The sequence below is a fragment of the Canis aureus genome, chromosome 21 (genome assembly GCF_053574225.1).
Source record: "Canis aureus isolate CA01 chromosome 21, VMU_Caureus_v.1.0, whole genome shotgun sequence".
NCBI lineage: Eukaryota > Metazoa > Chordata > Mammalia > Carnivora > Canidae > Canis > Canis aureus.
This window is the reverse complement of record NC_135631.1, coordinates 23,401,910-23,421,388: the sequence shown is the minus strand read 5'-3', so window position 1 is coordinate 23,421,388 and position 19,479 is coordinate 23,401,910. Positions and strand designations below refer to the sequence as shown.

General features: G+C 41.0%; 1 protein-coding gene across 5 annotated transcripts in view; it reads left to right on the top strand.

The window, feature by feature from the left end:
- The window catches only part of SLC1A2 (solute carrier family 1 member 2), a 151,703-nt gene extending 133,265 nt beyond the window's left edge, over nt 1-18,438 (top strand). For 4 of the 5 annotated variants that reach the window (XM_077863599.1, XM_077863595.1, XM_077863600.1 and 1 more), the window contains 2 exons: nt 5,586-5,817; nt 8,910-18,438. In XM_077863599.1, the coding sequence (XP_077719725.1) occupies nt 5,586-5,817; nt 8,910-8,981 (304 nt within the window). In that variant the 3' untranslated portion in view covers nt 8,982-18,438. Of the gene's footprint in view, nt 1-5,585; nt 5,818-8,128; nt 8,200-8,909 lie in introns of all 5 variants that reach the window. The other variant, XM_077863597.1, reaches the window with a different exon arrangement.
- The last annotated feature ends 1,041 nt before the right edge of the window (nt 18,439-19,479 follow it).

The following is a 19,479-nucleotide window of genomic DNA, read 5'->3' as shown; positions in this document are numbered from 1 at the left end:
CTTTTCGCTTAGACTCATGATGATGAGGAGAAGGAGAAGGAGGAGGATGAAGAGCCAACAGGGTTTGTGTCAGGCCCTCTGTCAGGCCTTTTATATGCCGAGTTTGGCAGAGAACCTCTTGATGACCAGCACTCAGGACACATGAGCAGTTACTATCTCCTCAACATGCTTGGAAGGAGGGATTACTCTCCATAGTTTACAAATGAGGACGCTGAGCAGGGAAGGCTAAGTAACTTGCCCTGCTAGAGCCAACACTGCAATCCAGGCTCCCATCCAAAGTTTACACTCTTCACCAATGCTTTGGTGGGCCCTCTTTCCCTTCTTGACCCCATGTGGCTTCAGCCCTTGGATGCTTAGGATGGTGCCCGCCTTCTTAGGCCTGGGGCCTCAGGGGACCCCTCTGCCACACCGTGCACCCTGCACTCCGAGAGGCAGACGTGATGGTTTGTTTCTATAAATGCTAAGTCGAATCACATGATATTGCCAACATTTCGCCTATGGGAGCTTACAGAAATGGCAATTTCATATGGTTCAACTCAAAGCAAGGAACCAGATGAATTTTGGGTGACCCTGCTCCCTTGGCTCTGTTATTTCAGAGGCAAGTTCTGAAACAGACAGTTCTAATACCTTCCTGCCAGAGGATTTAGATCAAGAGATAGAAAAGAGAGAGAGCACCCTGGCAATTCCTTTTCTCCCAGGGAACCAGACCAAGTGCCTCCGTGTGAATAGCTTAGGCAAGCCCCTTTCTCATCTGGTTCCTGGTGGCCCCCAAAGCTGTGGCATCTGTGGTGGATCCCATTCAGCGAAAGATTCTAATCCCACCTCTGTCTCCTTTTCACAGTTCTGACACAGTGTCCAGACTCAAGGATAGCATCAAGCACTCTAAAATTCTTTTTACCGAGATCCTTAAAGCTCTTGAGGTCAGCAGGGTTTCCTGAACAGTTAGGACTGGTTGTGAGATGAAATGAAAGTATCTGCCTGTAGAGAAATTTTCCACATATGAACCATAAACTCCCATATCCTACTTTTGTCCAGACTCGGACTTCCCCAGAATTGGTCAGACATTCCCCCAGTGGCCTCAGCAGCAAACCCAAAATTCTACCTCTGTCTCCTTCCATCTTCCCTTTCCTCTCTTCACCTTCTCAGTCAGTTGTCTTGATAAATTGATTTTAAGTAACGTTATCACTTACTCATTCTCTCCCATTTCTACCATAGCAAGCTGGCATCTCTCTCTACCTCTGGCTTGTAACCACCCTGGCCAGATCAGTATTATGACCTCTTTGTCACTAAAACCAAGGGGCATTTCTTTTTCGTCTCTTACTTGAACTCTATCCAGTAATTGGCATTGTCCACCACACTCTTATTTTTTTTTAAGTTTTTATTTTGTGGATGCTTAATGCCCATGCCCAGCCCATTTAAGGAAATGTTGGTCACCCTCGGGGTCCTAGACAAGGCTGTACTTGTCTCACTTTACCTTCCCTCCAAGGATGAAACAAACACTCCTGTGGCATCCACCCATGACCTCTTCAGGTCTCGACTCCTAATTCACTACCTGTAGCCCAGTTGTCAATCCTGATCTTTAGTCCATATACTCTACCACCTGTAGGGCATCCCTACTTTGCTGGATCCCAAATCTCAGACCCAGTATATTAAAGCTGACATGAGAACCCCAGCCCGTTAAGTCCCACACACATGGTGGCACTGTCCAGTGGTGCCCAAACCAGAAACCTGAGAGAAACCCTTGCTTCTTTTCTCTTTTATCCTCTATAACCAATCAGTCCTCAAATCCTGTAATTCTGTCTCATAACCTCTCACCACATCTTCACTACGTGGATTTTGCTCTTTCTTGCCCTTTATCAGACCATTCTTCATAGTGGGACAAGCATGGTCTTTCTCTTCAGGGGCTCCTCATCACACTTGGGATAGTGCCCTGACTCCTGAGCTTGGCCGATAAGGCCATGCATGATTTGGTCAGTTCTTACCTTCTGCCTCTCATTACACTCATTTGCCTCCTGAATGCTCTTAGGTACTCTTATCTCCTCAATTTCACATTATTCATTTCTTCGCTGTAGCTCATTATCTTAGACTTATCCTTAGGAGTTGAGATACTTCTTCTCAAGTCTTTCTTGGGGCCCAAGGGTATATAAAATGCCCTACCTACAAAATCCCCTAGCACTCAACACTTATTCCTAGTAGAACATTTATCTCACTCTATGGGGGGGACACAAGTAAAGAGAGTGTGAGTTCTAGGGGGAAGAAGGGCATAAGAAGGGCCTTTTCTTGTTCTTTGTTGCCAGGGCATGGACATAGTGCCCTGCACACACTGGGATGCTTACTTTACATCTGTTGAATGAATGAATGAACTAACAAAGAACTCAGCAAGTGTTAGAGTCTGTGTTCTCTTCTTACTTCCGCAAAGCTATTTGCTGCTTCTGCAAGCTTTATTTTTTTTTCCTGCAATTTTAATGAGTACTTAAGGCATGCCGAATATTTCTCTCATTTTATTTAACCCTCACAATCTCCTGTGAGGTCAGGATTAGCCCCATTCTATATTTCATGCTCAGATGAGAGTTGATCTGCTCAAGGTAAGAGAGTCAAAAGATCTGGGTTAGGGCTCTATCCTTAAGTCCAGGGCCCTTTCCATCTTGATTTTGGGGTCAAACATCAGTATGCTTTGATTCTGCCCACTTCTGTCTTTTAGTCATTCCTGGCCTGGTATCTGTTTCCTCTGGTCAGGGGTCATTTTCAAATTCAAGGAGATCTGAGGGTATGGAAGAGATATCCTTTCCGAAAACGATTCAGTGGCTGCTCTGGAGAGTAGGGATTTGGTGTCAGAGAAGGTCAAGGGTTGAGGAAACAAGAGTTTGTAAACTTATATTACCTATTTGAGTAGCAATGAATTTATTAAACTGAAAAAGCCATTAACCCTGAGCATAGTATCTTGTACTTTTGCACATATAACGAGGTGATATATGAGTGATGGTTATTCCCAAAAGAGGAAGGAGCCAGCATATAATGAATAGTCACTATGGGTCAGGAACTGGTTTTAACTTCTTGAAATCCCATAAAGTAGGTATTTTGCCTGCATGAGAACAATTCTGACAGAAGAAGTCACACAGATTATATACATTTAGTAAGTGGCTGAGCTAGTTTCAAAATCAGAGCTCTTTGGCTCCCAGGCACTTTGCATCATGAGGCAGACAATGGATTCTGGAGGCACACTGCCTGTGCTCAAATTTGGTTCTATGACTTTACTAGGATGTGTGACTTTGCGAAGCCACTTAATCTCTCCAGACTTCAGAGTTTTCATTTCTTAAATGTGGATCATAATACTTCTTACAGCGTTGTGGTGAGAACTAAACAAGGTGATGTCTGTAAAGCATATTCCTATACACATTAAATGTGATATATCAGCTACCAGCATCTTCATCACCATTGCCACTACCATTACCTTCGGTCCTTCTACTTACCAATAAGGTAGATTCTCCTGAGTCATGATATAAATGGGTACTCAGAGAATTCTTCTTGAAGACTTGAGCAATCTTTGAAATTTAACAATTGGTCAAGGATGTTGGGTGCAAGACTCAAAAACACATGCCAGCAGGGATTGAAAGTATAGTTGAAAGACAACAAAGTAGATCACAGCTATGTGATGGGCAAAAAACTCAGGTGGTTAGCCGGGAGTGCGACCATAGGAATTGTCCTACAGAATAGGGTTAATGTTTTCAGGGGGAGATAGTAGCTCAACTAGGCATGTTTGGGCATTCTACCTAGGAGCTGCCAAAAACATATTTAAATTGACTTGATAAGATTTATAGTAATATTTAAAGTACACATCATGTAATAACTAATGTTTTGTGAGCTCTTGCTAAATGTCTCAGAGAATTCTGTGCTAAGCACTTTGTTATCTTATTTAATCTTTGCAACAACCCAATGCAGCGGACATTTTTATTATTTTGATTTTACAGATGAAGCAACTAGGGCTCACAGTTAAATGTTAAGTATGGTCAGCGTTGTCCAACAAGCAGAAAAGAAAGCTGGCATTAGAACCCAAGTGAGGCTGTCTCCAGAGTCCATATTCTTTCTAACTATCATCACGTACACTCTCTCACCCCCTCACACTGGGGTTTCTTACTAATCTCGGCTTCTGGTGCCTAATTTTGTGGAGGACCTCAGGAGCCAGTCTTTATTTGTGTATAAACTCTATCTCCCTAAGGCAGATTCTCCAAAGCAGAAGGGAAGAGAAGAGCATTCTTTTATTATTATTATTATTATTTTATTAAAGAGAAGAGCATTCTTAGATGGAGATATGCCCCCTGAGAATTGAAGTCAGGCTCTGATCTTTATCTTTGCATGGGGAACATCTTCCCACTTGAAATCATAGAAGAGCTGGCTCACAAGCTCCTTTAAGGAAGCCAGGCCAGACTCCTCCTTGTGCAGCTTCATTTCTCTAAGGAGAAATAGATTTAATAGTAGCATCTAGAATTTATTTTAAGACTTGTTCTAAGAACCAGTTAAGACTTCCACTTTGCCTTGAACTAATTCTAGTATGCTTATATATTTTTTTAAATTAAAACCTAGAGTGTTCTCAACTAAGATGTCTCGGCAGCATTTTTGCCCAAAATCTTTCTTTTTTTGACAAAAGATTGTGACTTTCCAGCACAGCATCCTTTTCTTTCAGATTTTGAGTATTTTATACCAAAATGATGATTTCACACCATACATAGTAAAAAAAGGACTCTTCACACTGATTTGAACTAACGCACAAGAGAACATAACTTACTGCTAAGGTCTTAGTTTTCCTGGTGCTGACTTTCTAAGAAGGAGAGTTCTAGACCATCCTGTTTTTTCAAATCAGAACTTAGGGAAACAAGATTTGAGGAAGGGCTTTACTTAACACTTTCTGATTCAAGAGGTACTCTGGAAGATTTGACTTTTTTAGGTTAACAGGGAGAGCAAGACGAAGTATCTTGGTTTTTTCCAGGACACACAGTCACTGCACGTCTTGGTCAGGGAGAAAATTGTGGCTGGGTTTCTCACCCATCAGCTGGGTTCGTGTTTTTGTATGTGCTGCAGGAAGAGTGAGGCGCAGAGGGAAAGGCGGTGTTGGTTTCAGTCCTTCCAAAGAGATGAATTCACAGGAAGAATTCATAAGTAACGTAAGTGGAGGTAATCTTGGAGTCTTTGAAGAATGGTTTAAATCAAGAGGAATTGCTGGACACAGCTAGCAGTATCTGGAGCCTGGGTGCTAATTCTGAGATCTGAGAACTGTTTCCCCCCAATCTTCCTTCTCTCCTTTTCTTTGCTATTGTTTATTGGGTTTTTACCATCCATCAGACATTTTGCTAAGCCCTTTATGTACATTATTTAATTTTCACATAAGTTGATGAGAGAAGTATGATTGTTATCTCCAGGTGGCCAACAAGGAAATCAAGGCTTTTAAAGACTAAGTGACTTGCTCCATATCCGGCAGAGGGAAAAGTAGAGCCAGAACTCAACCATAGGTTTCCCTGGTTTGAGACCTCGACCTCTCCACCACCATGTCATTGCTTCTTCACTAAATGTTTTCTGTTCTTTGTTCCCAGGGACAGGATGAGAACTTCAGTCAATGTGGTGGGGGACTCATTTGGGGCTGGGATTGTCTATCACCTCTCCAAGTCTGAGCTGGATACTATTGACTCCCAGCATCGAGTGCATGAAGATATTGAAATGACCAAGACTCAGTCCATTTATGATGATGTGAAGAACCATAGGGAAAGCAACTCTAATCAATGTGTCTATGCCGCACACAACTCTGTCATAGTAGATGAGTGCAAGGTACCTTTCCCATTCATGGATATTGAGACTTGTATATAATAGTGCATGCTCGATTTCCTAAGACAAGCACAAAAAGCCCTGCATGTATTATTGTTACATTTATTTTTCTGAAGAATCATGTAACCCAAGCTTCTATGAGTCTTAGGTCATCTAACTCTGTGTCTAATGTGGCAGGAAATCATCAAGTCTAACAGTGAAAGAGCCAATCAGTTGCTTGGTTCATCCATGTGATGTAAAACAATCATTCTGATCCCCCCCACTCAACCACTCCAAAATTTGGTTTTCTTGAACGTTTTGCTGAAGAATTTGTGGTTTCTAAGGCTTTGCTGGATTTCCAACATTCTATTCCTTGAACGAAACACCAAGAGAAATACCCAGAATTGCTTGATTTATGTAGCATAGGTATTCCTTCTTGCTGTGTATTACATATTGGTCAAAGATGTGCCCACACAACCTTGCACAACTATCTTTCTCATAATTATTTTTGTGGGAAGGTGAGTTTCGAACTGGCAGTCAATTTGTTCCAAGAATGGGGAAACTATTTCAAGTAAAGGATAACTATCCTTCAGGACAATTGTCCATAGATACTACATTGCACACAGTGGCAGCACCATCTTTCCTGAAGCATGGATGTTCTGGACTCTTCTCCAAGCTGCTGGGTGCTAAGTCTTCAAGCTTGATGGGCTCTGTCTAGACTTCATTGTAACTAACTTGACAATGTCAAAGACAGGATGTCATGACCAGAGTGAAGCAAACTTGGAGAAACCCTGGGAGGTGAGCAGAGCCAGCTCTGGGGGTTGGGTTACAAAAATGGTTCCAGGTACCAACTGGGGGCAATCTATACCCAATACAGATTTCTGATACCTTTTTGAATCCTGTTGACAAGATCTCATTTAATAGTTAACTTCTTCCTGGGTTACTTCTGGGTCATTCCAAATATACACCATGACTTCTGCCGGATAGTTAAGGGTGACATAGAAGTGGTTCTCTTTATTGGACTGTAACATAGTTCCAACAGTCTAATGGACCAGCAATAGGGTTTTGCTCATCCCCTCTGTATCAGGTATATGTGTGGGTGAACGAAGGCTCTGGTACAAACTAAGGAGGGACTCACCCATCAAGAGACAACTGCAAAAATGAATTGGCTCAGTGAAAATGACTCAAATTATTAGAAATTCAGATGTACCTAAAGCACATGTTCCATTCTGGGAAGTTAGTGATTCACATCTAAATGAATGTGCTGATTATTCCCCATCAAACTGTTAGTTTGGATCAACAAGAGTCAACATTCCCTGGAATGGCTTTATGTTCTATTTAACAAGTATTTATTGTGTGCCTTGTGGGATTTAGTTGAGTATCGCCATCTCATTCCAATGACCTCTTATATTTTGATCATTCATCTAATGTTTATCGAGTGCCCATTATCTGCAAAGCCCTGAAAATGAGCATGGGAAGACAGCAAAATGAATGTATAATTTTGTAGTAAAGATAAGGCTTAAACTTCCTTCTGGTCCATTCTCAGCCTCACTGTTTTAAAAACCAAGATGGGAGACATCAGTGCTTCCTCCTTGCTTTTCCATTTCCCAGGTGGTTGGAGGAGAGACAGAAGAGATGGATGAGGGAGTGGAGTCTCAGCTTCCTTGAACCCAGCTAGAAAAAGAAATGCTAAAAAAGCTGCTGTCCTGGCCACTTTTGAAATACAGGCCCCAGTATTCAATGATGGTGACAACAACAAGGCACCACCCCCAAGTGCTGCCCGGCGTTCAAGGGCACCACAACGTGATTTATAATTTTGCACAGCTATCGATCTGGTTTATCACTGAAAGCCAAATAGGCACATTCAAGGTTAGAGTGAACAGCTTTCTCCAGGCAGTTTGGGCCTGGTGGTCTTTACTGACAGTTCACCGAAGGGGAAACAAATTTGCTGCCACTCTGGTCAAAATGTTAACCGCTTCAAGCATCATTACTTCGCGTTGATCTCTTTTATTTTCAAATTCTTGCCTTGTCATCGTAGTTTGAAGTTTTGTGAGAACTTTTTAATTTTTATCAGAACAACTGCATGTGGGGTGATCGTTGCTTGTTGCATGGTCTTTCTAGAAAAAAATATGGGGGCCTGCCGGGGATTGGAGGAATGAAGAGCTTTTATTTTCATTCGCTTGGTTTGTGAAGGGCACTTGTTTTCTGTTCCTAGCATGTTGTATGTGTTCCTAATGCATGTTTCACTTCCACTCGGGTAAGAAGAAGGTCAGATTCCTTTCAAACATTGCTGCATTTGTCATGTCTCCATATCCTAATGCTTCCATAAATCCAGTCTCTCCATTATGTGGAATATCAGTCGTGGGTTTGAGTTTGCACATGACATTGAGGACAGACAGATGAAAGGTAAGCTAGGAAATGATTTAGATGTGGAGGGAAAACCTCCCTCCTTCTGTGTAAGGGTTCAGTTCGCTTAGAGCCAGGGAAGCGTAACATAGGCAGTCTGGTGATGATTCTTGATTCTTCAATGTCTGCATTGAATCATTTAGATGTACCTGTCACTGACCTCTGGCTTTTAGTCCTTTCTTCGCTTTTTCATTTTTAAAGACTGGATAGCTTATTTGGTATCCAGACCGTTGTGATTCTTGATTTTGAAATTGGACATGTATAAACCAACCTGGCCTCGTTGCAACTGAACCTTTCACACGCATGTGTAGAACTAGCTGTCGAGTTCCGGGGTTTTTTTCTCTGGTTGTATGGAGTAGCACAAGGGCACTGTTTTTGTTTTTGTTTTTTTAAGGACTACATTATTATATGATGGGTCTTTGTGCAGTTTGACACCCCTGTAGCCCTAAAAGCATAGTAGAAGTTATCCCCCAAAATGGAAACTCTCTCTAGCTCCTCCATACTCCCCAAGGCAAATGTGGACTTTTCAGTGTTTACAAATCAGGGTTGAAAAGCAAGACTGGCTCAAAATCCATTGGAAAAGGATGACCTTTAAAACTAATATTGAAGTCGTGTAGCATGACTTGGATCTGGTGCTCCTCCACATAACCCATGGGGTGGTTTTCTGGTTGGTGGCCTGTAAGCTGGATGCTGATGATGATTATTTTCAGGTAACTCTGGCAGCCAACGGAAAGTCAGCCGACTGCGGTGTTGAAGAAGAACCTTGGAAACGTGAAAAATAAGAATATGACTCTCAGCAAAGTTTTGAACAAACTCCCCAGCGTGTCTTATGGTAAAAGAGAATATAAACAAGCTGTCTTTAAAAAAGGAAAAAAAATGCATCTATTTCTGTGTTTACTTAATCTGCTAGCTGAGGCTTCGAGGATCTGTTGTGAGTCAGTGATAGGCGCGTTGCTGTGTCCTTGCCAAGTGATGCTTTGTAACTGCCTCATTTTCTCACCTGTATTATTCTTTGAAGGGAGGCTGCTGGAGGAATCAGTTTGAATTGAAGACACATTCTTGCCAGCTTCCCTGTGCTCTCTAAATGCAGAGCCTCGAATGCTCTTATCCCAGGGGACATGACTAAAGCAATGTGGTACACTCCGAGGACTTGGGATAACGAGCAGACACTCAGTGTGTGATTCCTTCCAGTGTTCTCCATGTTTCTGCTTTGTAATGCACAAGAGATTCTGTTTGAAGCCTCTAGAAGTAATTCTCCTGAAATGTCTCGTAGAGTTTGCCCATGTGTTGATTAAAAGCAAATTCCCTGTCTTCAGGAACTCTGAGAATCTATCTTCCGTGTACTCTTTAAATATTTCAAAGAGATTTGTAGTGGGAACTGTGATCTTCGAGGCAGCTGATTACGGAACCCACTGAGTTTCTGCTCTATCCTATCCAGTCTGGGGAAATAATTATTGAAATTTCAAAGTATGTTTCATAATTTGCTCTCCATTTGATAACAGATTAGGATGTAATTGGCATATACAGAGGCTGCTGTACCTGTTGACAAACATAAGAGAGCACAGCCAACGTTAACTTTAACCAGGTTCAAATATTCAAATTTGTTTGTGTTTGGTTTGTATTCACCTGGCATAGGGACATCAAGTGAGATTATTTGATCTATGCTTTACTTTCTTTGTTTCAGCTGTAAAATTCTAATTTGGATTTCTAACAAAAAAGACATTTGTAATCCCCACATTCTTTCAATCCCAGACTCATTAACCGAGAAGGCCCCATCATTTTTACTCTCCTCACCCATAGAGGACAGTTATGTTGGCTGTGCCTCTTTTAATACCACCTCTTGATAAAAAAAAAAAAAAAAAAAAAAAAAAAAACAAGAAAAAAACAAAAACAACAACAACAACAACAACAAAAAAAACCACTGTCATTGATCTAACATGTAGAAAGCTTTCTGTTGTATTCCATCAAAGCACATAAAACTAGTTACAGGGCACAGTTGAAAGCAGAGCCAGTCTTCTTCCCTAGTCTTTTCGGTAGTAAGGAACAGAAAACAAACGTGCAAAATCCCAGAAAGGTGACGTTCCTATGGCAAAGTCAAAGCAGCCTTGAACCATGAAATGGGGGCAAATGATGGCTCCTCACAACTTCGCAGATGGAATTTTTTCAAGACTGTCATAGTTTGAGGGAGTAAATAGTGTAAGTGGATTAGCACAGTGCCTTGTATGCCATGGGCACCCAACGAATCCTGATGACTGATCGTGTGAGCTAAACTTAGTTTCTCTACTATCATTTTCCGTTGAATAACTCACAGTATTTTCCTAAGGTTGCTAGCTTTGGGAGTTTGCTGGGAACTTGAACATGAATCATGGAGAAATAAAGTACATTTGACTGACTCCGAGGAGTGTGTAGAACCCTGGTCCACACACAGAAGTAAGGGGGTCATCAGAGACCAGCAGATGGGTGCTGGGGTATGTGCAAATAGTCATTGGGTCCAAATGCCCTGAGAAGAGGGCATGTATAGACATCATGTACTCTTTATTACATATACCTGGTGACTTTTCTCTTCCAAACCAGACACCTTTGGAACATACAAGAGACATGAGATTCCAGTTGCTTTTGTCTCTCAAACCCTAGTAATTTTTGGATGAGGATCACTCTTGAGCAGTATTAAGCAGCTTTTTGCCTTCTTTTCTTTTTAATGTCTTTGGTCTTCATTTTCATTAGATGGACAGTTAACAGGGTGGCCAAGGACATGCTAAAATGTAGTAGTGGAAAATGCATCCTTTACAGCAGATATTGTGGGTCAAGGGGACAGTTCCTGGAGTTAGCTGTGAAACTGTTCTGGATTGTCTTTAAGTGGTGCTCCCAACAGCTTTTTGATGGTGAAGAGAAGGATCTAGGCAAGGCACTGAGCAGTTTGGGGGTTTTGCTGTTTAAGGCCAGCTTAGCACTCGTACACACTGACATGTTTCTCAAAAAAGTAGTGTTGGGATCGTCTTCCCAAGACTCTGCCTCAATGTCTTCCTCCTTTGCTTTGTCTTAAACATTTTCCTAGTTATCCTATAAATATGTAAGGGGACAATGTTCAGAAGAAACAAGGTGTAAAGCTTACTAAAGCAGGTTTTTCTGGTTTTAGACTACATGTAATACGTTTTATGAGAATATATACTTAGGAAATCACATTCAGCTAGAAATTCACATCATATTAAAAATGAATAATCTGTCAAATTCAGGACTAACCGGAAAATCCAGGATGTATGTAGAGGTGACATATGACTGTGTTCTCTATTTTCTAGGTCTCATCCATTCTTCTTTTGCCATGCCCTTTGGGCTTTCTTTGCCCAACATGAGTGCCATAAACAGAACAAACAGATCCAGAGTATACCTCTAAGAACTTTTCCTGATAAGATACGTATAATCTTTCAGTTATATGCATAGATTTATATCAATAGGTTCAACACATATATAAATGCTTATAACAGTCCGTTAATATTTGGTGATGCATAAGTTATACACAGACACAGCAGGCCAGATCTGTACACTGCATCCTGTAAGGTCTGTAAGTCAAGGCTTTGGCAAGATTTTCTTACAGACTTATTCACTCTTTTTTTAGGAATCCAAATCATTTTGAGCTAAAATCAGTAAGCAGACTTTAATTCTCCCCTTTACAATTTTTGCCCACTGGGAACCCAACTAGAATCATCATTTGATTACCAACTACAATACAATGAGCCAAAGCCAATCAGCAAGAAAAATGGCTTATCTCTCAAGCTAAGGCTTTACTAGCTCTCTGAGGATGTGCCTCCCATGCAGAGCACCAAGAATCAAGGCAATCGTCTAGATCACATAGATCTTCAATACAGGACTTCAGGTAATAAGATCTGAACCAAGTAGATGTCAGATTCAATTCTTTACTTCCTATTGGGTGTGGAAACACAGTCAGGAGTCTCTTTGCCCGCCGTAAAGGACAAGTACTAGCTTCTCTGCTACTACTAGTCAGCTGAAAGAAAGGGTGCCAAATGCCTTGCTCCTGGATTTAGACTGCTGGAAAATGAGGAAGGCTTAGGGGAAATTCAATTTATGGGGAAATGTATTCCTGGTAGGAGATGCCAGGAATCCCAATGATTGGTTAGAGGGCCTCAGGTCATTTCCAGCCTTGCATGGGGAAGTGTGTCACTTGCAAGTGTGTCTAGTCAAGAAACCCTTTCGGAGTCAGGTAACCCATTTACTGGGTCCCTGAAAGGAAAGCCAATCCTGCCATATTTTTGCAAAACTGTACTTCCTTTGGTTCTCAATAGCAAACGTTATGGTACAATATTTTACTTTTGTCAGAATCAAAGGGTTCTGTCCATGCAAATTTTTCCCATGAAATATAGCAGTAAATCCAAACAGGTACACACACGCTCAGAGATTTTTTCCATAGTTCGGACCCTTGATGAGAAGGTTTTTGCAGCTCTTGGTTGGCTTGATGGCTAAAAGTGTTCAGCAGTTACACCCATTGGAGGTGGCTCTTCCTCCCTGCTTTTTGATTCTTGGGGCCTTACAGTTGTCTAGGTTTCCAGTTTTGCTTTCCTTATTCTCCAGATAAATTCATTCCAAGGCAAGAAAAAGGACCAATGAGATTTTTTTTTTCAATTCCTGTAATACCCACTCTTTGAATATTATTAGGGTCACAATAAGTGTACTCTTTATCTCCTTTACCTATTTCACCCATCCCCTCCATCCACCTCACTTCTGGCAACCAGCACTTTGTTCTCTATATTCAAGAGTCTGGCTTTTTCGTTTGTCTCTTTTTATATTTGTTTATTTGTTTTGTTTCTTAAATTCCACATATGAGTGAAATCATATGATATTTGTTCTCTCTCTGACCGACTTATTCCGCTTCCCTTTTTACCCTCTCTGAGAACCTAAAAAAGGATTAAGTTTAAGCAAAGAGCCAGAAGGAATTCTGAAGCAAGAGTTTTGTAAATCTAGTTGCCAGAGATTAATGGTCTCAGTACCTCTCATACTTCCTGGCTAAAACCTAGAATAAGGGCCATCAAGTGCCAATCCAGGCGGGCACTACAGGCAGATTGTTCTCCTTAGGTGGAGCAAATCCAAAGTTGCACATGCAACAGTTGCTTATGGTCTTCCCAAAAGGAAAACTCTGTTCGCACTCGGCCTCCTCCTTTCTCACTCTGCCTCCTGTCATTGTTGCTGCTTAAGAGACAACGTAGTAAAAGACCACATGGGTTAGTGCAAGGATTAGTTTTAGAAAATGATGAGGAGGAGTCTTAAATACTATCTTATTTCATAGCATAGCACAATGAATTCATAATGACATAGCAATGATGAGAAATAATGCCGTTGGGTACAAGAAGCATTGACTTAGTCTCTGCCAGTTTTTAGCTGTATAACCTAGACCGGTCACTTTATGCCCAAGCCTCATTCCTTCCCCTATGTCAAGTGAATGGATTGGATTAAGTGAGTAAAACCCTGAGAATCTATGATATTATAATCTCTGCTTTAATTTCTTTTTTCAGAAGAGGCTTAATGCTATAAAATATGACTTATTTGTATTTTAAGTCAGAGTGGCCCCCAATAAGGAATTTGGATTTTTTTCATCCCCTTGGGGAGGGATGTTAAATTCAAGTTTCTCTGTTCATTTGATGTTTTACAGCAACCTTGGAAGGTGGCCATGTTAATCCATAGTTTGGTGTTTTGGGATACAACAGACATCCTTTTACAAAACTGCCCTTTGCCTAACTCCACTGTCTTAGTAGAAGTAGTGATTCAGCTCATAGAAAGCTGCTGCTAGAGGGGCAGGGCAAGTCTAGAACCTCACTCAAGGTCTTAGATCATTCCTGCTGGAGCAACAAAACCCACTTCAAATGCCCAAAACACACAGTTTTCTCCACATCATCCTAATTGCCAACCCAGTATGGGAATTTGGGAGCCTTTGGCAAATAAACTTGAATACTCTTATGAAATCTGGTGCAAGACTTACACAGTAACAGCAATTGTCTGTCAATACCTTCCCTCTTGCCTGAATGCAGACACGCACAGGCTGAGCTTGGGCCAACTCCTTTCTCTGCAGGGATATTTGAATTCATTTTCAAATTGTTCTCGTAGTTTGTTTGCTGGTTATTGCTGCTCTCTTCAGTCTGAGGGGTTTCTAGGGTAGATAAAATGCGTGGTCTGTCTGCAGGGTGCAGGCCACCGGCATGATCTTTGAACACCCTCTTGCACTTTTTGGTACTGCTGAAATGGGCCACTGCTTTCATCCTTGCCCTGTGCCCAAACTTCTGCTAAATATGGAACAGGTTTGGTATCTGCTGTGTTGTGAGCACCTTTATTGCCAGAGAAGACCAGCTCCTTAGATTTGGGAAAGTAAGAAGTAAAAGTAGGACCGGAAGGACTGGGTTAGGTTTTTTTGTTTTGTCTTGTTTGTTTGTTGAGTGCAGAAGATCCAATGCAAGAGCAGCAAGAAAAAAGGCTATTTCTCAACTGACCCATATAAGAACCTATAGAAAAGTAAGAGAAGCCCTCACATTCTTATTTCATTCACTGAAATTATATACTAAATAATTACTGATGATTTTTTTTTTCTATGGCCAGCCTTGCTTCACCTTCCTACCTCCAGACCAAGTATCCATTTTGGTATTTGTGAAGTTCTTCTGATTGTCACACAGGACCCTTTTGTGCTGAGTCTAAACCCTTCTACTGAACCAGACCCCACTACTTTGCAGAGTCAACACATGACCTAGAGCATGGGTCATAACAGGTCTCCAGTCTCTGCAGAGATGTCCCCAATCCCTGGGTGAGTGTTGGAACGTAGCAGCTGACTGTTACCCTTGTTGTTATTCCCCGTGGAGATGAGGATGATGCAGTCAGAGCCTTGCTCCTCCTGGGACTCCATTTCTCTCCATGGCAACCATTCAGCTGCCTAGAAATGGCTGTTGCCTTTGGTAGAAGAGAAATACACACACTAGCCAAGGAAGTTGGTCTAGCACAGCTTTGAGGTTTCTCCTCCATGCAGCGAATCCTCTGAGATGTGTAATCAGAAAGCTGGCACTCTGGTTGCTTACTACTCCAGGAGAATAATTTTCCTTACGAGGAACTCAAGCCTGGGCTTCCAGATATTTCCACAAATCACCCTAACTTCCTCTCTTCTTCCTCCTTCCCCTGGGGAACCTCAGCATTGCATTCCCATGTTGCACAACATAGATCAGATTATCTGGTCGCTCTAGAGATTTGTATATAAAAGACTACTTTTGTGAGGATTTTTGTATATTGTTTTTCTATTTGTTTTCTACGGCTTAAGGAGAGAGCTGGCAAACTGTGAATCTAATTTGATCTTGCTGCCAGCAGATATATTTTGGCTTCCTGGTAAGAACCGATGTTACCAGGGACACTACATTGCCCTGTGATCAGTATCGCACCCCCTTCACAAATTCCTCCAGCCCAATCTCACATTCTTTTCTAAACAAACCCCGGGGCTTCTTTGTTATTATTTATAAAGAGCATGAGGAAATGTATTTATAGTCCTGGATATTATATGTTTAATATTGATTTAGCCTTTAACAATGTTATAGGTTTGTATCTATTCTTCATAAATCACAAAGAACTCAGCAGTAGACTGAATTAATCTATTTAGTATCTGTAATTTTGCAGACAGATATTTTCTTACGGTATTTTCTATATAACCACATATGTAGAATTATAACTAATTAGAGCACAAGAAGTTTCTACAGCAACTTAGAGCTATCAGTTGTTTCCTGAGCATAGAGCCGCATTTGAAAATTTTAAGAATCCGGTCCTTTTCGATGCAATGAACAAAATGACCATAAAGAATGCGGAAACACCTAAATCCCTTAGCTGGTTAAGATGTGCATTTAAACAACTAGTCTTTTTAACTTGAGGAATGGTGCTAATTTCCTATTTCTGACACCAGGCCTTGTTTTTCCAGCTAAGCATTCAAATTTCACAAAAGTAAGAAGATGAAATATAAGGTGAGAATAGTGGGATCATATCTCTATCAGAACCTCCCCTGCCTTCCCAATAATTTATGTAAAAAATTGGCTTAGGAAAACTTTGAATAGCAGAGCTTGAGGGTGAGTGCTAAGAAGCAAATCAAGACAGATTTGTTGCAGTTCATTCTTGCCAAGCAAATTGGTAGTACATGTCACATTGTCATGTGAATTGAGCACATATTTTTAAGAAAAAAGGTTATTAGTACCAGCTGTGAAGCAATACTCTTATCACTGGGGCTGGAGGTGGAGGCTTAGAGTCACACTGAATTGTTTAGAAGCAGCCCAGATAGAGTCTGTCCTCAGGTGAATAACAATCTATGTAATTTCCCCAAAAGGCAGATCAGTAGCCACTGCAAAGACAAGGGGGTCTTCCTTCTGCCAAACACACTTTCTGATAAGGTTGTAGGGCTAGTATTTTTTTTTTTGCCACATTTTTAAAACATAGTTACATAGAAAGTGTACTGGTATGTATTTGAAACTGTTCCTCATTAAGCAAACAGATTAGAAGTGCCCTCAACTGGCAATGATTGTATCTGTGATTTTCACGTACCGATAGCTGTTCAAAGCATGAAGTTCTTGTGTGTATACAGTAACACTTGGTTCACGCATGAAGAACAGTGCCTATGCACTTTGTGTAGCTATAATGTAGGTATCTATGTGTAATTTCAGTGAAATGGTGTATAGATGTATTTTAATTTAATTTAAATGTTATTTTTTGGCTATTCATCTAAATGCGGTAGACATGTTGGTTGGTGTTTTGAAAACCCTTCTTTTCCCTCTTCGGTAACTAGTGAATCACTTCTCTTCTTTTTAAATGTGATTTAGGGATAGTATCAGTGAAGAACTTATCTATGAATCCTTTGTACCAATGATTGCTCGAAAGTCTGGGTGTACAGCATCGTTGTAAATATGCAATTTAGAGCAAGGGAGGGTTGGATGTGTGTCATGATTCTCAGTGAAAGGTCATCTGGTGTCTAGATAATGCATGGAATGCAGCTGTGGAACTTTTGATTATCCAGGCTTGGGTAGGTTTAGAATGAGGACATTTGTTGACAGCCCTCCTTTGCTTGGTAGATTGGACTCAGAGAGACAAAAGGTTAGTCTACTTATGTGCATGCTAGCATCATGTCCTTAGGTAAAGGTCTGCCTCTCTGGTTGCCAAATACTGATCATGATGCTCATGACTTAGAGGTTCTGAAGAACCTTGTCCCCCTTGGTTTCCTGAGTCAAGGTTAACTAACTGCCATGCAGGCAAAACCCTACAAAAGCACAGTTCTGGTAGTAAACTGCATAGTTGTCCATAGAAAGAGCACTAGAGGCACAGGAATGGTCAGTGTACAGCTTTGGGGTTGCAGAAAGGCAACTGATGAAGCACAGATCCCACATATGTGAAGGGAGTATGACCTCTACCTAATAGGCTTTGTGTGCATATTTTGAGTGACTGAAGATGAGATCAACTAATGCAATATACACTTGCCTCTTAGAACACACATTCTGTCTAATTATCACTAAATGGAATGCTGTGGCATGGATAGTACCTGTAACCCCTTTCTCCTCTGCAAGGACAGAGGAAAATGACCATGTACATTCGGGGATCCTGAGTGCCCCTCTCTTTTCACAAAAGGGGTGAAACCTATGTGATCCTGTGAGGGTACAAAGCACATTAATTTTCAGTGGCTTCTCCAATGATTGGAGTGAGGGGATACAGATGGTGGAACAGGCACATTTTTCCTAAAAAAAAAAAATGTGGCTTCTTTAATGCCTGTCAGATTCAGGATGAAAACCCTACTGAAAGAAACCTAGCCTGTAGGCAGGGTTTCCTCTGGAGATTCTTGTGGGTCCAGAATGAAAGATAAGAATAATGGTTTCCCTCAACCTCACAATCCCCGTTGGTCTAAAGTCATGTAGCCTAAAGCATCAATAGCACATAATGTTTGAAGACTAATGATTGAAAAAAAGATAAAAACTTCAACTAATTTTGGGGTTGTTTCTTCAATATGGTACTAGGAGATGCCTTGTTGGCAAAGCACATTTGGAGTAGAGTAGTTGAGATCTTTCATTTTCACCTTGAGCTTTCTTACCATGTGGACTGATTACTGTAGCATTTCACATGTAAAATAACTGGATATTCTTTATATACTGGAAGCAATCTGTGAATCCAATATTTCACTAAGTGTTTTAACTTTTGTGTAAATATCTCTCATCAATAAATGTGGATTCTGATTTCTCTCGGTTGTTGCCTCTCTTTCAGTTCCCATATTAAACTAGTGTTGGTTCCATAATGAGGGTCTCTAATGTTTCTTTTGGAGAAATCGTGGACTGAAAACTGCAGTGTCCAGATGAATACTTCCTAGGATGCCTAGATAGGTAGAGGAGTCACATCTTACCTGAAGTTAGTGAGGTGGACAAAAATGGTGTGTAATCCAAATTTTCCCTGTGAATCAATTATTGTGAGCTATCTCCCAGGTCTCGAGGCTTAAAAGAAGGTTTATTTCTCAGTCATGTGGAATGCCCATCCCAAGGTGCCCAGGGAACTCTGCTGTGTGCCGTCTTCACTGAGGGAGTCTGAGAGAGACATCATATCCAGGTTTCTGCAGTTGCCAAATTCAGGAGGAAGGGAATGTGACAGGTGTTACACTGGGTCTTAAAGCTTCCTCCCAAATGTCACGGACCTCCCTTCTGTTCATAGTTCAATGATCAGAGCAAATCACAGGGTCCTACCTAACTTGAGGGGGCAGGGAACTGCAACCATACCAGGTGCTTGGAAATAGTTGGTGACTAGCTCTGGTGACTTTCGAGCCATTAAGAGTCCTTAAATCATTCATAAAGGCTAGTATACAAACATACAGTCTTTCATTAAGTCCAACACTGCAAGTTTTTCTCTAGTATTGGAAAAATCATTGCTATGGAGGTAAGTAGCAAGCATTTGGCCGTCACATCGTAGAAAGAAAACACATGGTCTTCAAAAGTAGGATCATGCTCAGAGTAATGAGATTCTCACACGGTGGAAGGTATGTATATAGGAATGGAGGCTCAAGAGAATGGTAGGTTCTCTTCACACACCAGAGCTACTCACATACTGAACAGAATGGCTTAGATTAATTGGATTTTTCTCTCTCATTCTTTTTGGGGGTGAAAGGAAGCAAATATTTTAGTTTGAATAAATAGAATAGACGTGATACACCACAGTCCTTTTTTTATGAATGTCAGCAATTTCTTTAAACTGCTGGTGAAAATGGATATTTCATTTTAAAATATACTTTTCCTT